The 18,042-nt window shown below is 39.2% G+C and overlaps 3 protein-coding genes across 3 annotated transcripts in view; all 3 read right to left on the reverse strand.

Annotated features, from left to right (window-relative positions):
- LOC146713181 (uncharacterized) overlaps positions 1–18,042 on the reverse strand; it is a 229,722-nt gene that overhangs the window by 158,864 nt on the left and 52,816 nt on the right. Inside the window, exon 4 of the mRNA XM_085452307.1 lies at positions 12,372–12,701. Coding sequence (XP_085308433.1) covers positions 12,372–12,701 — 330 coding nt within the window. The remainder of the gene's footprint in view (positions 1–12,371; positions 12,702–18,042) is intronic.
- Positions 4,539–7,084, reverse strand: LOC146713194 (Fc receptor-like protein 5). Its single transcript, XM_085452607.1, has 5 exons — positions 7,081–7,084; positions 5,341–5,601; positions 5,016–5,261; positions 4,738–4,929; positions 4,539–4,633 (listed from the first exon to the last, which is right to left on the reverse strand). Exons 1-5 carry the CDS (start codon positions 7,082–7,084, stop codon positions 4,539–4,541), a joined length of 798 nt encoding a protein of 265 aa, XP_085308733.1.
- Positions 8,592–12,360, reverse strand: LOC146713195 (putative butyrophilin subfamily 2 member A3). The gene is made up of 3 exons (XM_085452462.1): positions 11,578–12,360; positions 9,927–10,262; positions 8,592–9,658 (listed from the first exon to the last, which is right to left on the reverse strand). Exons 1-3 carry the CDS (start codon positions 11,645–11,647, stop codon positions 9,516–9,518), a joined length of 549 nt encoding a protein of 182 aa, XP_085308588.1. The 5' UTR covers positions 11,648–12,360; the 3' UTR covers positions 8,592–9,515.

Raw genomic sequence — 18,042 nt, forward strand, 5'->3', positions numbered from 1 at the left:
TGAAGGAAATGTGTTGTTTTATTCATTAAAACACTGCAAATGAAGCTGTTTTTAATACAGCAACCATTCAGTGTCTGGAAAACTATGGAGGACACAGACTGATTTTTTCTTTTCTTTTTTTTAAGGCGAACCACACAACCCTGAGCATCCAGCCCCAATCATGTCTGGTTTCAGATGCTGTGCAGGTTGGGTGTTGTCTAAATTGGATTGTAGACTGTGAATATCAGGAGTCTACAAACATATAAAGACTTAAACTGGACACATTTATGTATCAATGTCAACTTACAGCTGTTTCACTTTCACAGGGTTTGTTGGAGCATTTCAGTGTCAGCAGATGGCAGCACGAGATTATAGTTTCATCTTGAGTAGTTAGAAGAGCATTTCTAGACACAAAGCTTGCAAAAACACACTCACACATACACAACAGATGTATGATTCCAAATTAACACCTAAACAATCACCTGAGCTTAGGCAACCTCTGTAACTAGATGCCAAACTGTGTTGTGTTAGTTACTAGTGGTCACTTTTGGTATTACATCAAATGAAATCCCCTGCAGCACTGACCTCAGATGAGAACATGAAGGCTGCACAAAGGGAAAATAATACTGTCCACCTCCTGATTTAAGTGTTTTAATGTTGGGTGTAATGCCTTCCAAAATTATGCATTTACATTAGAGCAATATAGTAATGCTACACACTACTGTAGTAAATTCAGTAATAATGTTACAATTGTGGTGCTACTTTTGCTACTTGCATTACAAAAGCTCTTCAATTATCTGCGCAATGAATTAATTAAAAATCTATCAGATGTGTTTTTCTTAATGCTACAATCAGCTGATGTCAGTTCGTGTACAGGGAGGTGAGGTCTGCAACTTTTGATGAGTGGAGATATTACTTTTGTTTTTGTAGCACGAGAGGCTGAGAGTGTGATGGTAAAGTGTAAACTGCTTCAAGGCAGAAAAGAAATCGTGACTTGTGACTTTGACTCTGTGCAAACATCTGCACAAAAGCATGCTAACACAAAGCTAGCCAGGGAGAAAATTCTTACAGATTTAATGAATTAAAACTCTTCAAACAAACACACACATGCACTTTGTTCTTTTCAACCACTGAATCATGTTCCTTCTGTCTTTAGTCTGTGGTTGAGGTTAAGCCGCTTGCCTGTTCTTTGTTATCTGCTCTGAACAGAGGTGTGTATCAGTTAGAAACACAGTTCAAATTTTCCATCGCTGCTCTTTCTGAAACCCACAGAACCACACAACAGGAACAACATGTGACAGCAAAGTTTATTGATGCTGCAGAGGAAGCAGGACAACGCTGTAGAATCAACTGCACGGTGCCACACAAAGCAAAGTTACAGAAGGCATTCAAAACAATACTTTTATATTTTAGTTACTTTTAGTAACTAAACATGTCTGTTGGGCTGACCGTATCTGTTCAAAGATGGTTGTTCATCTCAGACCACCTTTGAACAGAGGCAGTGGTTTACGACACCAACTGTCTGCTGTCTATAATCCAGTTTTGAGATCCTTCCCAGGAATGTGATTAGGTAGGACCAATAAGGGGTCCATGACCCTCGTGGGGGTCACTCCCACTGGGTTTATATCTGGGACTCTCCACCATTTGACCTTAGAACTGAAGAAGCTTCTCGGATGAGAGGTGAAACGTCTTCAAGCAACTTAAACAAGTCCAGACGCTTTTCTTTCCAAGCTCTTTAGACAACGATGACCTGGATGACTGAGAACCTTCACAGACGTGTCTGATAGGCCGTGTGGTCCAGTTAGAGACCAGCAGCTGGACGTCGTTGGACTGGTGGACTACATCAGTAAAGAGTAGAGTGGCTCTGGTTTAAAGTCTGAACACAAACACACACAGTTCAACATGAGAAGAATAAGCAACTCTAAAACCCTCTGTTGTGTTTATGTGAAGTAAACTGACAGAATGGGGAGAGGATTTAAACACATTGGTATTAAATTTACATTTGATGTTGAGGGTTCAGACGGTGAGGCAGACATTGTCTCTGAAGGATCAAACTACTTACAGGAGAAACTAACTCAAGATAAAGCTTCATTTATGTGAGTTCAATTTAAAATAAGCTGAAACTTTTGGGGAATTTGAAGAAGTTTCAGTATTAACTATGAAGTAAGTGATGCAAATGTTTTTTGGGGCTTTTTGTACACAGTAAACATGAAGCCTGATTGCCAAATTCTTTATAACAGTAAAGCATTACTGTAGTAACAGTTATAATTCATAACATCATATCAATGATTTGACATTTTTATGGGATCATCTTGTTCACCTTGGATTTCTTTAAAGGTGCTTTTCTACTTTCGGTTTTCTCTCACTGAGCTGTTGATGATTTACTTCAAACTGTTATTTACTAGCATAGTGAGCTAAGACCTGATTCAGTGTGGAGAAGAAAGTTTGCTGCAGGTCTCTAAAGACCTCAGACATTTATTTACTGTTTTTACTAAATGTGGAAAATAAAAATAATTATTCTGCTTTTAGTGAATAAACAGCAGCTGTACCTGTTGGTTCAGACAGCTGTTTGTCCATAACTGATGTCTTCAGGTCTCAGGGCAACAGCTGGATCACTCTCTGCACAATAAAACACACACAGAGGACATCACTGCAAGTACTACAAGTTATGAAAGTGGTAATATTAAAATGAATTTGTGTTTTTAAAAGAAAACAAACTTATTTTTCAACAACAATGTTTGATTCTGTTTGTACAGTAGCACACTAACAATCCTGCATGACAACCTGAGCAGCTGAAGTATTTTTATCTGACAGAGGAAGCATGACGACCACAGAGCTGTTAGTTTCTGTTAACAGACTAACCACAGGCTGAAAAACACACAGCCCAACATGCAAAGAACAGCATTCATTCAGCATTCAGAAATCATATTCGACCTCTTTGAGTTTTTGCATTAAAAAGATTTTCAGAAAGCTTCACATCTGAATCATTGGTCAAAGTCACCAATGTTTGAACTTGTATGAGATGTTGTACATAATGACTTATTGTATTAATACAGTTGTGTGACTCATGCACAGCAACGTGACTAGAAAACCCCAAACAAGAAAATATAAAAATAAAAACTGACATCACTTTAAAATCGAGAGGAAGAAATTGGAAATATTATAATAAATAAAAATTATAATGTGATATAAAAATAAAAATTGTACAAACTCAAAAACCTCCAAAGTGGAAAGAATTAAAAAATAAACCAGTGTAGACAACATGAAGTAAGATGATATGTGGTAATATAGCTGATCAAATTAAAACTTAGCATTCATTCATGTTACTCCCTGACTCTTTAAATGTGACTCATCCATTTATATTTAAATTCAGAGTCATAGTAATAACAGTAATAATGTGTTTATGTATTCATTTATTTTCTTATCTAATGTCAAGTATGGAAGAAAGATTTTGAAGCCAAGCTGACTAAATCTTTAACAAATGTAAATGTGGACAATACATATTAAACAAGGAATATTTAAGGAGTTTTAATTGTGTTTAACACATTAGTTTAAGCTCAGTGAGTTCACAGAGATCCTTTAACCGAGTCTTATCTCTTCTTTCAACATGAACACTGGACACACAGCATATTAAACATGCTGTCTGTCCTAATATAAAAAAAAACACCCAGCACGCCCCTGCGGGCGGTTTATCCTTCAAGCTCGGGTCCTCTACCAGAGGCCTGGGAGCTTGAGGGTCCTGCGCAGTATCTTAGCTGTTCCCAGGACTGCGCTCTTCTGGACAGAGATCTCCGATGTTGTTCCTGGGATCTGCTGGAGCCACTCGCCTAGCTTGGGAGTCACCGCACCTAGTGCTCCGATTACCACGGGGACCACCGTTACCTTCACCCTCCACATCCTCTCGAGCTCTTCTCTGAGCCCTTGGTATTTCTCCAGCTTGTCGTGTTCCTTCTTCCTGATATTGCTGTCATTCGGAACCGCTACATCGATCACTACGGCCGTCTTCTTCTGTTTGTCTACCACCACTATGTCCGGTTGGTTAGCCACCACCATTTTGTCCGTCTGTATCTGGAAGTCCCACAGGATCTTAGCTCGGTCATTCTCCATCACCCTTGGGGGCATCTCCCATTTTGACCTCGGGACTTCCAGGTTATACTCGGCACAGATGTTCCTGTACACTATGCCGGCCACTTGGTTATGGCGTTCCATGTATGCCTTGCCTGCTAGCATCTTGCACCCTGCTGTTATGTGCTGGATTGTCTCTGGGGCATCTTTACACAGCCTGCACCTGGGGTCTTGCCTGGTGTGATAGACCCCAGCCTCTATGGATCTTGTACTCAGAGCTTGTTCTTGTGCTGCCATGATTAGTGCCTCTGTGCTGTCTTTCAGTCCAGCTTTGTCCAGCCACTGGTAGGATTTCTGGATATCAGCCACCTCCTCTATCTGCCGGTGGTACATACCGTGCAGGGGCCTGTCCTTCCATGATGGTTCCTCGTCTCCCTCCTCTTTCTTGGGTTTCTGCTATATATATGTATATATATATATATATATATAACATATTAATCTACCTCTGCTTCTTCTGACTGGCTGTTGTTGATGACTTGAGATTTTCTGTCACTGTATGTGACGTCATCTCCAACATGTCCCCCATCAGCTGAAAGGAGCCAGAATGAACAGAGAAATAATTTACTGTGAGAAACATATTAGTGAATATCACATTGAAATCATTTACTTTGAAAAACAAAGTCTGAGTCTCACCTTCAGTTTTCCTGTGAACACATGGTCTCCCTAACAGAACCAGTAACACCAGTAAGAACCCACAGATCGATTTAAGAAATGACAACACAGAGAGAGCAGTGGGGGACAGTGATGGAGGAGGTGTGGATGTAGGTGGAGGTGTGGATGTAGGTGGAGGTGTGGATGTAGGTGGAGGTGTGGTGGTTTGTTCCCCTAAAATAAAGCAAACACAGTCATTAAGTTGTCGTCACATTGTGAATGTTGAAAGCTGCAGAAACACAGACAGGTGAGTGTGTCACCTGTGACAGTGATCCAGCTGGATGGAGACTCTCCATGACCGCTGATGTCACACTTGTAGAGGCCTTCATCAGACCTGGAAACATGCTGGATGGTCATGTGACCTGTAGGCTGCTTCCTGATGAGGGAGCCATCTTTATAGAAAGCAGCTGGGAGGTTGGAGGGAGTGGTCTTTGTTTTACAGAGCAGAGTGACGTCATCTCCCTCCATCACAGGGAGGACAGGACTCTGCAGGATCACTGATCCACCTCAACACAGAGACAAACTACAGCATTTCATCCATTTACACACAGCTTCATCAACACTAACTCCACACACTCAGCTTACCAGTGACTGTCAGGTTAACCATGTTACTGATGGGACCCTCTCTGGACTCACACCAGTAAACTCCACTGTCCTGAGGGAAAACAGTGATGTTACAGGAAGAACCAGACCATCTTCCCCACCCATCTCCACACTGAGTCCTCTGTTGTTTGCTTGTGTTTCTCCTCAGAGTCCATCCAGCAGAGCTGTCGTCCTCCTCACAGCTCAGAGACACAAAGTCTCCTTTAAAGAGCTGAGAGCTGCTGGGACTCACAGTCAGACGAGCTGTGAGGGTTACAATGAAAGACTGTTGAAATTTTATATTTTATAACTTCTGTCTTAGACAGTCATTAAAAATGCACTTTGGTTTGTCAATTTTATTTCTGAAACTCAATCAGGTCATATCAGTGAGCATTTATCAGGTTTAAACTGTGACAGAAGAAGGTTACTGACCTTGGTTTGTTGTGCAGCTCAGCACTGAGATCAGAACTAAAGAGAAATGAAACTCAGGTTGATTTGAGGTGAACATAAAGAACAACTCCACACAAACAGCTGACAAACTGTTTGTGTGGAGTTACGGAAATATGGTATCTAACCAGATTCTTACTCTGGATGGCATTACCTTGGCCTCCAGTAACGCTGTGAGGAACCTTCGAGTCATTTTTGACCAGGACATGTCTTTTCAACGCACAAATTAAACAAATATGTAAGACTGCTTTCTTCCATTTGCGCAACATCTCTAAAGTTAGAAATATCCTGTCTCGGAGTGATGCTGAAAAACTAGTTCATGCATTTATCACTTCCAGGCTGGACTACTGTACTGGACTTCATTATTATCAGGATGTCCAAAAAACTCGCTGAAAAGCCTTCAGTTAATCCAAATCCACCGGTCCGTCGGGCTGAGTGTAAAAGCGAAGCTCTCAATTTACCGGTCGATCTATGTCCCTACCCTCACCTATGGCCACGAGCTGTGGGTAGTGACCAAAAGAACGAGATCGCGGATACAAGCAGCAGAAATGAGCTTCCTCCGAAGGGTGGCTGGCCTCTCCCTTAGAGATAGGGTGAGAAGTTCGGCCATCCGGGAGGGGCTCAGAGTAGAGCAGCTGCTGCTCCACATCGAAAGGAGCCAGCAGAGGTGGTTCGGGCATCTGACAAGGATGGCTCCTGGGTGAGGTGTTTCAGCCATGTCCCACTGGGAGGAGGCCCCGGGGCAGATTATATCTCTCGGCTGGCCTGGGAATGCCTTGGTGTTCCCCCGGATAAGCTGGAGGAGGTGGCTGGGCTTCTCTGCTTAGGCTGCTGCCCCCGCGACCCGTCCCCAGATAAAGCGGATGAAGATGATTGGATGGATGGAATTCAAAATCCTGCTCCTCACATACAAGGTCTTAAATAATCAGGCCCCATCTTATCTTAATGACCTTGTAGTACCATATCACCCTATTAGAGCACTTCGCTCTCGCTCTGCAGGCCTACTTGTTGTTCCTAGAGTATTTAAAAGTAGAATGGGAGGGAGAGCCTTCAGTTTTCAGGCCCCTCTTCTGTGGAATCAGCTTCCAGTTTGGATTCGGGAGACAGACACTATCTCTACTTAAAACTTTCCTTTTTGCTAAAGCATATAGTTAGGGCTGGACCAGGTGACCCTGAATCCTCCCTTAGTTATGCTGCAATAGATGTAGGCTGCCGGGGTTAGGGTTATGATGATATTTATATTACAAAATAATTATTAAAACAGGTAATTAGGATGTGGTTAGTTTGTGATATTACCCATTTTTCTGACCTAAATTTACTGCTTTTGTGCTGAAGTTTGATTACCAGGCTGGTGGGTTTCACAATTTCCCAAACACTTTGCACATGACTGGGTGGCATTAGCAGTTTATATCCTGTGTGATTTATGTATTTGTTTTGTTTTGTTTTTAACAACAATGCCAAGAAAAACTCTATTTTGATTAGACTGAAGATTTAAGTTCACTGGGCCCATGTGACTTTCGTGTTTTTTAAGTGGGCTACAGCACAGACTCTGGCTGGTTTATCAGAAGAAGTTGCTGATGTTAAATCAGATAAATCTACAGATTAAATGTAAATTAGTAGAGTAATGAGTTTGTAGAGAAATGTATGAAGTCATCACTAGTTAAAGTTAATCTGATGCAGAACTTGATATTCAATAATTTGAATCGAACTTGGCTTCAGTGCTGAAAATAAACGTGGGCCTGTTTTCAATTCAATGACAATTTTTACATTTTTTACATTTTACATTTTTACTCTTTGTAAACATCAGCCATTCAGCTGCTAGAACAGTAATCAGTGTGATTATATGGGACACCTTTCATCCTGCAGTTAATAGTTTAGATTCAGCCTGATTTGTTTTTCATGTCTTCTCCTCCATCATCAGTTATCAGGAGAGCAGACAGTCAAAGTACAAGAATTCAAACAAACACAGAGATTCTACTTACAGAACAGACACAGCACAGATGTTTCCTTCATCGTCCTTCTCACTCATTTGAGCTTTTTCTCATTTCTGTCACTGACACCAAGTAAAGCCCGCCCTCTTCCTCTGAGCACCAGCTTTCTATTGGTTCAAACACAGAGGAGGTAACTCATGTTATGCCTTGTCTAAAGATACAAGTGAATAGAATTAAATATAAAGAACATCAGTGTACACAAAGTGTAGTTTTTTTTTCTTTTCTGGAAATACTTGAAATAAAATGCTGTGGCTTAAAGTTGCCACACTAACACACACGACCAGAAGATCATGAGTGTTTTAAGATCATCTGATTATATTTCATAACTGTCATGGAACATTTATTATTTATTTATTCTCCCAAATCATTTATATATATGGCCACTGGAGGGCAGTGTTTGACCCTAAAGTCTATAACGATACAAGCAAATTGTCAGTGATGCTTCTAGTTTGTTTTGCCTAGTTCTCATTAGCAGTCAGTTCCTTCATTTTTACATGTATTATATTGCATTACTTTATAATTAAGTAGCAAGGCTACATTAGAGAGCTTTAAGGGGGCTTTTATTGTGAAAGTGTTGCAGGTTGCACGATGATCAGATAGCAGACATGTAGATGAGGCTGATATAGAGAAATGATTTTAGAATATGTTTATGATCTAATCAGGAGCTCTCCTATAACAATTCATTGTTTTGCTCCAACACACCACAAACCTAACGATGACATCATCATCAAAACTGGAGCCACTGATTAGTCCGAGTTTTGAGTTCAAACTCTGCTGAACTAAATTAAAAGAATTAAAAGACAACATGCCATAAAATTGTTTTCAAAACTTTATTGTCAATAAACAGTCACAAAAAATAAATAAATAGATTAATCAATCAATAACATTTGACGTGATTTTGAAATGTAGACTGCAGTAAAAAAGTTGCATTGATGGAGAGAAAAGATCAGAGAAAACATCCAAATCTGCAGTTACATTGAAGAAACACAACACTGTACATTATAACACTGTACATTATAACACTGTACAATATAACATTCATTCAGTTGAAGATGATCAATAAATCCTAAACACTATCAGGCAGATCACTGATTGTTTATAATCCACAGTAATCCATCGTTTCTTCACCACATGCAGTGTTTATGGTGCAGGTTGGTTCAGTATCAATAATTATACTGTAACAGCTGATCTCTGCATGAGGATTAATTTGTGTTGTTCAAACCTCACAGAACCAGTTTGATGTCACAAACAGCTGAACCTGAAGATGAAACACACTCAGTGACTCTGTTATTGTAACATACAGGATCTGAACTGATAAATATTGAGGGCAAACCAATGATGAACAAAGTCTGCTCACAATGACAGATTTGTTTAAAATGAGTTCACTCAGAAGCTGAATATTTTATTTTGAAAAACGTTGTACTTATTTGATGTGTATTTGTTTGATAATGTGACCTCCTGTGTTCTCCACATATGAAGTGAGGCAGAAATGAAAATAACTTTAAGACTTGAAACTTACACTGGGATGAGCAGCTAACCTGATAAAATAAGTCACAGATTTCAATGCTGTAGGTTCATCATGTGAAATTTCATGTAACAGTCTAAACAAGTCTGATGAAAATCAGAGAAATGTGAAATCAAAAATAAATATGGACGCGTTTGATGTCCCTCTGATTGAGGTTCAGCATTATTAGTTTCTTTGTCTTAAAATCATCCTTCTTGATTTCAGTGAAACAGAATTTAGGACTGTGATGAGCAAGTAGATTCATAGTTCACCTTCTTAACCTTCTTTTTTTGGTAGATCAAAAAAGCAACAGCAACAAACAGAAGAACAGCAGCAACTGAAAGACCGATGATGAGTCCAACAGGTCCATCCTCCTTCCCTCCATCCTCTGTGTGTCCTTCTGTCTGACCTGCAGGTGAGAAACAGGTGTGAGGTGTCAGCTGTCAGGTAGGTGATGAGTGAAGAACAGAACAGAATCCATTTCCTCTTCAAACTGCTGTCAGACATTATCTACTGCACTCTGATCACATCACTCAGACCAGCTGCTTTCTACAAAGTCTCATCAACAACATCTTTAGAAACAAACATCAACAACCAGGAAGCAGCTTCACCTCTGATCACACACACACTCAACTCTACTCACTCACCTGGAGGAACAACTCTCAGGTAGATGATGAAGATGAGTTCATTGTTTGGTCCGCTCATGAAGACATGACACTTGTATGTTCCATTATCAGCAGCTGTCACATTCTTCAGAATCAAAGACACGTCTCCACCCTTCATCTGTCTGTCTTGCAGATCCACCCGGTTCTTAAAATATGGATGCTGGTTGGAGGTATCAAAGTGCCCGTCCCGGTACAAAAGGACTTGTCCGGACTCAGGGTCAGTTTTGCTCCACTCTACAGCTGTGATGTTGTTGTTTGGAGCTCCACATGTCAGAGTGACGTTCTTCTGTCCAGACACAGCTGTGATGTTTTTCTGGGCTGAAAGAGGAAACAACACAAATCAGGGAGGTTAAAGGGGTCAATGTTTGTTTGTTTTTGCTGTTGTTTTTTATTAACTTTTTAAATCTTAGATTGTTAATTTAAGAACTCTATCAATGATTTAACTGTAGATACTAAGCCGACGCTTGAATCCACTGTGGTGTTCATTGGTGGGAGTTACACGATGTAACTAATATGCATGAACTTAATAAATTAAAACTTAATAAATTTTATATTGTCCAATAACTCCAGCTGTACTTACCATAACAGCCCAGCGGTCGCAAACTGTTTGCTTTCTCCTGATCAACAACACACCTGAGGCAAATTAGTTTTCAGTTTCAGTTTTATTTGTCATATGCAAGTTAGCATATTTAGTTAGGGTCAACATTGCAATGAAATGTATTTGAGCAGAAGACAGTCACTCAGCAGTAGAAAAAAAAACTACTGTGATGTGCTGGCAAATTACGTGTGTCTACCTTATAAAACCTTCATATAAACACACCATAACAAAAAGAAAAAAACTCAAAAGGTGACCTCTGGCAGCAGACATAAGGTACTAACCCAAATATGACTCTTACACCAAGAAAAACACGTCCTGATAATAAGTGAACATAATGTGTGTGAGAAAGCAGCCTCTCATTATGAGACACTGTGAGTCTCTGCATGCTGCCTTTCTGTAGCTACAGCTGTTTGTATACACTGAACTAAAAGCTTTGTAGCTGTATACTGACTCCTGAAACTACAACACATCACACTGACACACACATTACACTTCTTTGTCTCTGTCACAGGGCTGGATGTAATGAAATGTTCTTAGAGTGGCATTGAAATCAAATGGGCAAAATCAAAGTCATTTCTTTACACATATGCAGCTTTTACATAGTGTAATATGCCTTAAAATGTAACCAATGATTGTGACTTTTTTGTACAACCATTTAAAACCCAGGAGCAGATCTACAGAGGTGGCATGGAGTGGCATGTGCCACCCTTAATAAACATTGTCATTTACAAAACTACGGTGGCACTCGGTGTGGCAAGAGATTATATCAGGGTGACACATGCCACGTCTGTAGATCTGCTCGTGACGGTATACTGACTCCAGAAACTACAATACATCACACTGACACACACATTACACTTCTTTGTCTCTGTGAGATCTGATCACACCGACATGTTAGATCTCACAGACTCCACCCAGCCTCGTGTCTCCTTCACAAACACGGAAAAACTGAATCAATATGAAAATAAAGGAAATGTTGTTAACATGTAAAGCAGACTGATGCTTTTCCTCTCTGTCCCACAGAGTGAATCTCACCTGCAGAGACAAACACGAAGAGGCCGACAAACAGCAAAGTCGAGCAGAGCGACGCAGTCACAGCAGACATTTCCGTGTTCTTCAACTCCGACGCTTCGATTGTTCTAAATGTCTCAGGATGGTTTTATTGAAATAACTGAACCTGAGTTTAAATCCTGACTACATGAGATTAAATTTAAGGTTTAAATGATCCTGAAAGTCTCTGACTGAGAACAGATCTGACTTTTTAGACACTCGTTCAAACTCAATACGTCCAAGTCATCGTCTCTGCAGGAAGTCACGTCAGAGTCACGTGTGTTTACGCTGCTGTAGGGTGACCATAAATAAGTGCGTCATAACTAAAGCGGTGAAATCTGAAGCAGGTCTGAGTGTTTAACAGGTTCAGTTCTTGAATGATCTCCACAGAACAACACAAACATCTCATCATCAAGCATCAGCTACATACTAAAGACCATCATCAGCCAAAGGACTTCAAAATGACGTCACTGTATAAACATGTATATAGTATTATGGAGGAGGCAGCATTTAGCTGCAGCCTCCATCAAACCACAGAGAACTTTGTCCACCTTTGATTGTCTTTAAGTTGTGTTGGAGCCACAGAGAGCAAATCTTTGTTCTTTATGGAGAACCAGTGAGGCTGTTTGGACTTTCCTATGAAACATTATGGCTGACATATGTCATTTAACAAAACACAAGTGACAAAGTCTCATCAACAACATCTTTAGAAACAAACATCAACAACCAGGAAGCAGCTTCACCTCTGATCACACACACACTCAACTCTACTCACTCACCTGGAGGATCAACAGTCAGGTAGATGATGCTGACGTGCTTCAAATTGTCTCCCTCTCTCTGCACAACAAGACACTCGTATGTTCCACTATCATTAATCGTCACATCCTTCAGAATCAGAGACACGTCTCCATCCTTCATCTGTCTGTCCTGCAGATCCACCCGGTTCTTAAAAGATGGATGCTGCTCTTCATGAACAAACTGATCATCTCGGTACAAAAGGACATGTTGTTCTTCCTTCAGGTCAGCTCTGCTCCACTCTACAGCTCTGATGTTGTTGTTTGGTGCTCGACATGGCAGAGTGACATCCTGTCCAGCTGTGGTGTTTATGTCTGAAACAGAGGAAACAAAATGGAAAGTTGACGTCTGACTCAGCTGTGATGTTTTTCTGGTCTGAAAGAGGAAACAACACAGAGCAGAGAGTTTAAAGGTCAAAGTTCAACTGCTCACTTCTAAAGCAGCCAATCAGAATGAGGAGCTACAGCAAAAGATCATTGAGCTCACACACACTTCAGTTTAATTCAGTTTTATTTACATAGCACCAAGTCATAAGAACAGTGTGGTCAAGGTGTTTCATATTGTAATGTAAAGATCGTTCAATGCAAGAGACAAAACCCAAACAATGAGAAAACTTCCTATGAAAAAACACTTGAACAGTCGTGCAGGGCGGGGCCTAACAGACACAATGGCTCAGAGGACATAAATATTGAAGTTAAGACAAACTGATAGTTTAGATATAAATTAGTAGATAATGAGTCATATAGAATTCATGCAGGTTATTGAGGGTTTATTGAAAGCTGATGTTGTGATTTGTTGCTATAGAAATGAAACTGAATTGAATCCAAATAAAATGAAGATTTTCTAACTTATTCAACACAATTTCTACTTCAGTTTAGAATTTATCTGCTTAAAAATGCATGTTTCCGAGTTAAATCTCTCTGACTTGATCCTTTCTTTTTTTCAGAATAGCCAAAGTATCCTGAGTTGTTTACAGTGAGGATGTAACACTGTTAACAAGATACCATGTTGACAATGAAGAAGATAAGAGTGGAGGAATTATATCCTTAAACTTAGATACAGTTTTCATAAAGACATCTGATCAAATCTATTCCCCGTTGTTAAATGTTAGTTGGATATGATCAGACAAGAGACGTTTTTCAGGAAATATTGTTAATAATGCTGCCAGTTTTCATATCTACATGGATGTTAAAATCACCCACAATTATCATTTTATCTGATCTGAGCTCTAAATCAGATAAAAGTCTGAGAATCAGACACAAACTGTGAGTAAGGCGAGTAAGTAAGTAAGTAAGTGCACGAGCAGCCCTCTCATTATAAGATGATTTACGTGATAAACATGTTGTTTATTTTTCGTTGACATTTAGATTTTTTTTTTTTTTTGTTGTGTGTGGGGTTTTTTTTTTAATTCTGTAATAATACTGTTATGTATGTAATGTTAACTGTGTTACTGTTTGTTCCATGACTTTGTATGGATTATTTTTCATAATCCTCATTATTAATGTGAGCGGGTGTTAAGTGTAAACATGTTAACGGCTGGTCTGAACTCACAGACATTTGGTTTCTTGTGTTTTTCACAGTTTAGCTATTGAACTGAGTTCCTGCAGGTTCCTCAAACAAAAACACGTCCTGATAATAAGTGAACATAATGTGTGAGAGAAAGCAGCCTCTCATTATGAGACACTGTGAGTCTCTGCATGCTGCCTTTATGTAGCTACAGCTGTTTGTATAGACTGAACTAAAAGCTTTGTAGCTGTATACTGACTCCTGAAACTACAACACATCACACTGACACACACATTACACTTCTTTGTCTCTGTCACAGGGCTGGATGTAATGAAATGTTCTTAGAGTGGCATTGAAATCAAATGGGCAAAATCAAAGTCATTTCTTTACACATATGCAGCTTTTACATAGTGTAATATGCCTTAAAATGTAACCAATGATTGTGACTTTTTTGTACAACCATTTAAAACCCAGGAGCAGATCTACAGAGGTGGCATGGAGTGGCATGTGCCACCCTGATATAATCTCTTGCCACACTGAGTGCCACTGTAGTTTTGTATATGACAATGTTCTTTATTAAGGAGTGACAGATGCTATGTGACACATGAATTGAATCAATATGAAAATGACGTCACTGTATAAAAATGTATATTGTACTATGGAGGAGGCAGCATTTAGCTGTAGCCTCCATAAAGCCACAGCTGTTCTGGAGAACTTTGTCCACCTTTGATTGTCTTTAAGTTGTGTTGGAGCCACAGAGAGCAAATCTTTGTTCTTCATGGAGAACCAGTGAGACTGTTTGGACTTTCCTATGAAACATCAGTGCAGGAGTCTCTCAGTACATCTGTTTACAGTGAGGACAAAGAAGCAGACACAGAGAAAACATACATGACTGTAATCAGAGTACAGGAGAGTAACTGAGTACACTTCCTGTTTGTGATTGAGGTGATTTTCTTCTTTATATTGTGTCATATAAAGTCTGACAGCTTTTGGTTCTTCAGCTGATGAAACACATTGAATTCCTTTAATTCGATGTGTTTTCACAGACGAAACCAGCCAACAGTGAATCAAATGTTTTACACTAACGTGACATGACGTTCATCTAACCAGCAGAACCAGTGAGTGGTTACAGTAACGGGTTAATCCACCAACGCTCACATGCTTCAGTCAGCCTGTCAAATTACTTAAAAAACTGAAAGACGTCATTTTAAACACTTACTGTTTTTCTGAAGGATCTCTGAAACACTCAAACACTCTTCTGATCATCAGAGTGGAAAAAATAAAATGATCTCCTGACAGATAAAAGAACTGTGAGGTCAGTGTGTCCCATCGGTTTTTCAGTAGGTGAAAAGGAAGTTACTGAAGTTTTGTTACAAAGAAGTAAAAAGTTACTCAGATGTTAATATTTGACAAATAAAAAAAATCAAATCATAAAAAATGTAAAAGTTTAAAATCCCAAAGTAATATAACTCCAGAATTTAAAGAAATGTATAAAGCAAATTTTCCCCCTCTGTTCGAGAAGGTAAAGCAAGATTTGGAGAGATGGAATTCCCTACCTGTTTCTTGGCTAGGACGTATAGCTTTGATTAAGATGAATATTTTACCTCGATTGTTATATCCTGTCCAAATGATTCCGGTTATATTTTCAAATAGAGTGATGAAGGATCTGAATGGTTGGTTAAGCTCTTTTATATGGAGCAAACGTAGACCAAAACTTAAGATGGCTACACTGCAGCTTCCAGGTTCAGTAGGAGGTCTAGATTTACCAAATATTAGAACATATCAATTGAGTACTCACATGAGTTATATTCATGACTGGGTCACAAATAATTTACACTCTATCTGGTTGGGGATTGAAACCTCTCTTTCAAAGTATCCATTAAGGGACCTATTGTTTTTTAAGAACTTTAAAGATATTAGATTGAGCTGTGATAATCCAGTCACACTTAATACACTTAAGGCCTGGCGGTCAGTATGTCGAATTGAGGGGAGGTTGAAGCTAACATCTATGTTTACTCCTATTGTGAATAATCTTGACTTTCAACCGGGGATGTTTGATATAGGTTTTAAGGAATGGAAGAACAAAGGAATTCAAAGACTGAGGGACTTATTCTCTGATAATGTAGTTATGCCATTTGACCAAATGGTTGAGAAATATTCTCTACCCAAGCATGACTTTTTCCGTTACTTACAGATAAGGCATTATATTTTGCATAGTACTAACTTTAGTGAGAGTCATGAAGTCTCTCCTGTTGAAAAATTATTATTCTTAACAGACAAAGAGGTACCTGTGAAGATATTTTATAAGGCTTTATATTCTGTACTCTCAGGGACGTCACAGAGGCTTAAAGGCAAATGGGAAAAGGAATTAGGTATAGTAATCGATGATGAGGAGTGGGAAGATGTCTGGAGTTATGCCAAATCAATATCAGTTTGTAATCATACCAAAGCAATACAGTTAAAAATTATACACAGAATGCACATATCTATGTTTCGCAGACATCAATATAATCCTACCCTTTCACCCATGTGCCTCAAATGTAAGACAGTAATTGGTACCCTAACTCACAGCTTCTGGTCATGTTTGAAATTGCAAGAATATTGGTCTAATGTGCTATTTGAAATGGAGAAGATTTTCGGTTGTGAATTGGAGATGGACCCTCTGTCTCTCATACTGGGCCTCCCCAGCCGGCGATTAATATCCAAGAATAATAGGAGATTGTACTGTGTTCTCACCTATGCGGCAAGGAAGAATATACTACTCCAATGGATTTATGAAAAAGTACCAACTATTAAAGGTTGGCAAAGAGTAGTGTTGGATTTAGTGCCACTGGAATATCTTACATGTATACTGCATTCAAAAACAGATCAATTCTTTAAGGTGTGGGAACCATACTTGAACTATGTGGAACCTGATGTTTCTAATATTATGTTACAAGGATTCTCTTGAGTGTTTAAACTGTAAACTGGAACTGAGCTGGGGGTTTTGTTTTTTGTTTTTTGTGTTTAGTTATCAGTTTGTTGTTTGTTTTATGTTTGTTTGTCTGTTTGTTTATTTTCTGGTTTTGAATTGTACACTGTATTATGTTATGTAATTATGTACTAAAAAAAAAAAAAAAAATCCCAAAGTAAAGGTGTGTCTGTATCAAACAGCTGCAGACTAAACTAACCTGTGTTTCCCTGTCAGCTGTTTTATATCAGACATCTGTGACCTGCATCAACACTTTCATGCCCACCTTTGTTTGTCCTGTTTGAGCAGCTGCAAGTCCAGACATGTGACAAACAAATACCTCAAATTCAAAGGAAAAGAAAGAAGCATAAGAATGAGAACCTTTTTCCACTAACACTGGTAGATATAAAGAGAAATTCCCACTCCACACTGTCTGTGAAATTACAGAAACTTGGTAAAATTATTACAAGCTCATGAACACTTACTGTTGTTCTGAAGGATCTCTGAAACCCTCAAAAACTCTTCTGATCGTCAGGATGGAAAAATTAAAATTATCCAGTGAAAGATATTTTTTAAACTGTGTTAGGTCCATGTGTCCTGTTGTTGTTATTTGTGAGGTCAAGAGGAACTTCCTTAAATTTTTATCCTCACAATCAAAAAAGTTTAAAAAATTAAAAATCTGAAAGTAAAGAGACCTCTGTATCGAACAGCCACCAACGAGGAAATGCACCTGTATTTCCTTGTTAACCTGTTTTACAAGACAAATCTGTGTCAGCAGCATCACCATAACATCCAACTTCTCCTTCTTCTTATTGGCTGTTAGCTCGTGTGTTTGACGAATCACAGTGAAAGCTCTTTCAGTGATCTTAGTTTGATCCAAACAAAAGAACTGGAAACGACAGCCATACACAGTCCAGCAGCTGCTGTCAGCACATATTAATGATGATGATGATTTTTACTGTCAGGGCTCACAGACGCTCAGCAGTGAAGGTTTTAGTTGACATGGCTTTCAAAAGTCAAAGCTTTGTGTTCAGCAGAAGTGTGTGGGTGGCAAAGATGCCTGTTTGTGTCTCTGTCAGTATTCTGGACAAACTGGCTCAGCAGTGAGTGTCAGCACATGTTGCTCAGTACAGTTTTGTTTCTTGTCTTACCTGTTGTTTCTGTTCATGAACTGTCTGATTAAGTCATTTGATTCTAAT

Source organism: Copadichromis virginalis, linkage group LG3, assembly GCF_057382275.1.
Source record: "Copadichromis virginalis isolate Kocher_CV1m ecotype Utaka linkage group LG3, C_Virginalis_male_GT1.1, whole genome shotgun sequence".
Classification (NCBI taxonomy): domain Eukaryota; kingdom Metazoa; phylum Chordata; class Actinopteri; order Cichliformes; family Cichlidae; genus Copadichromis; species Copadichromis virginalis.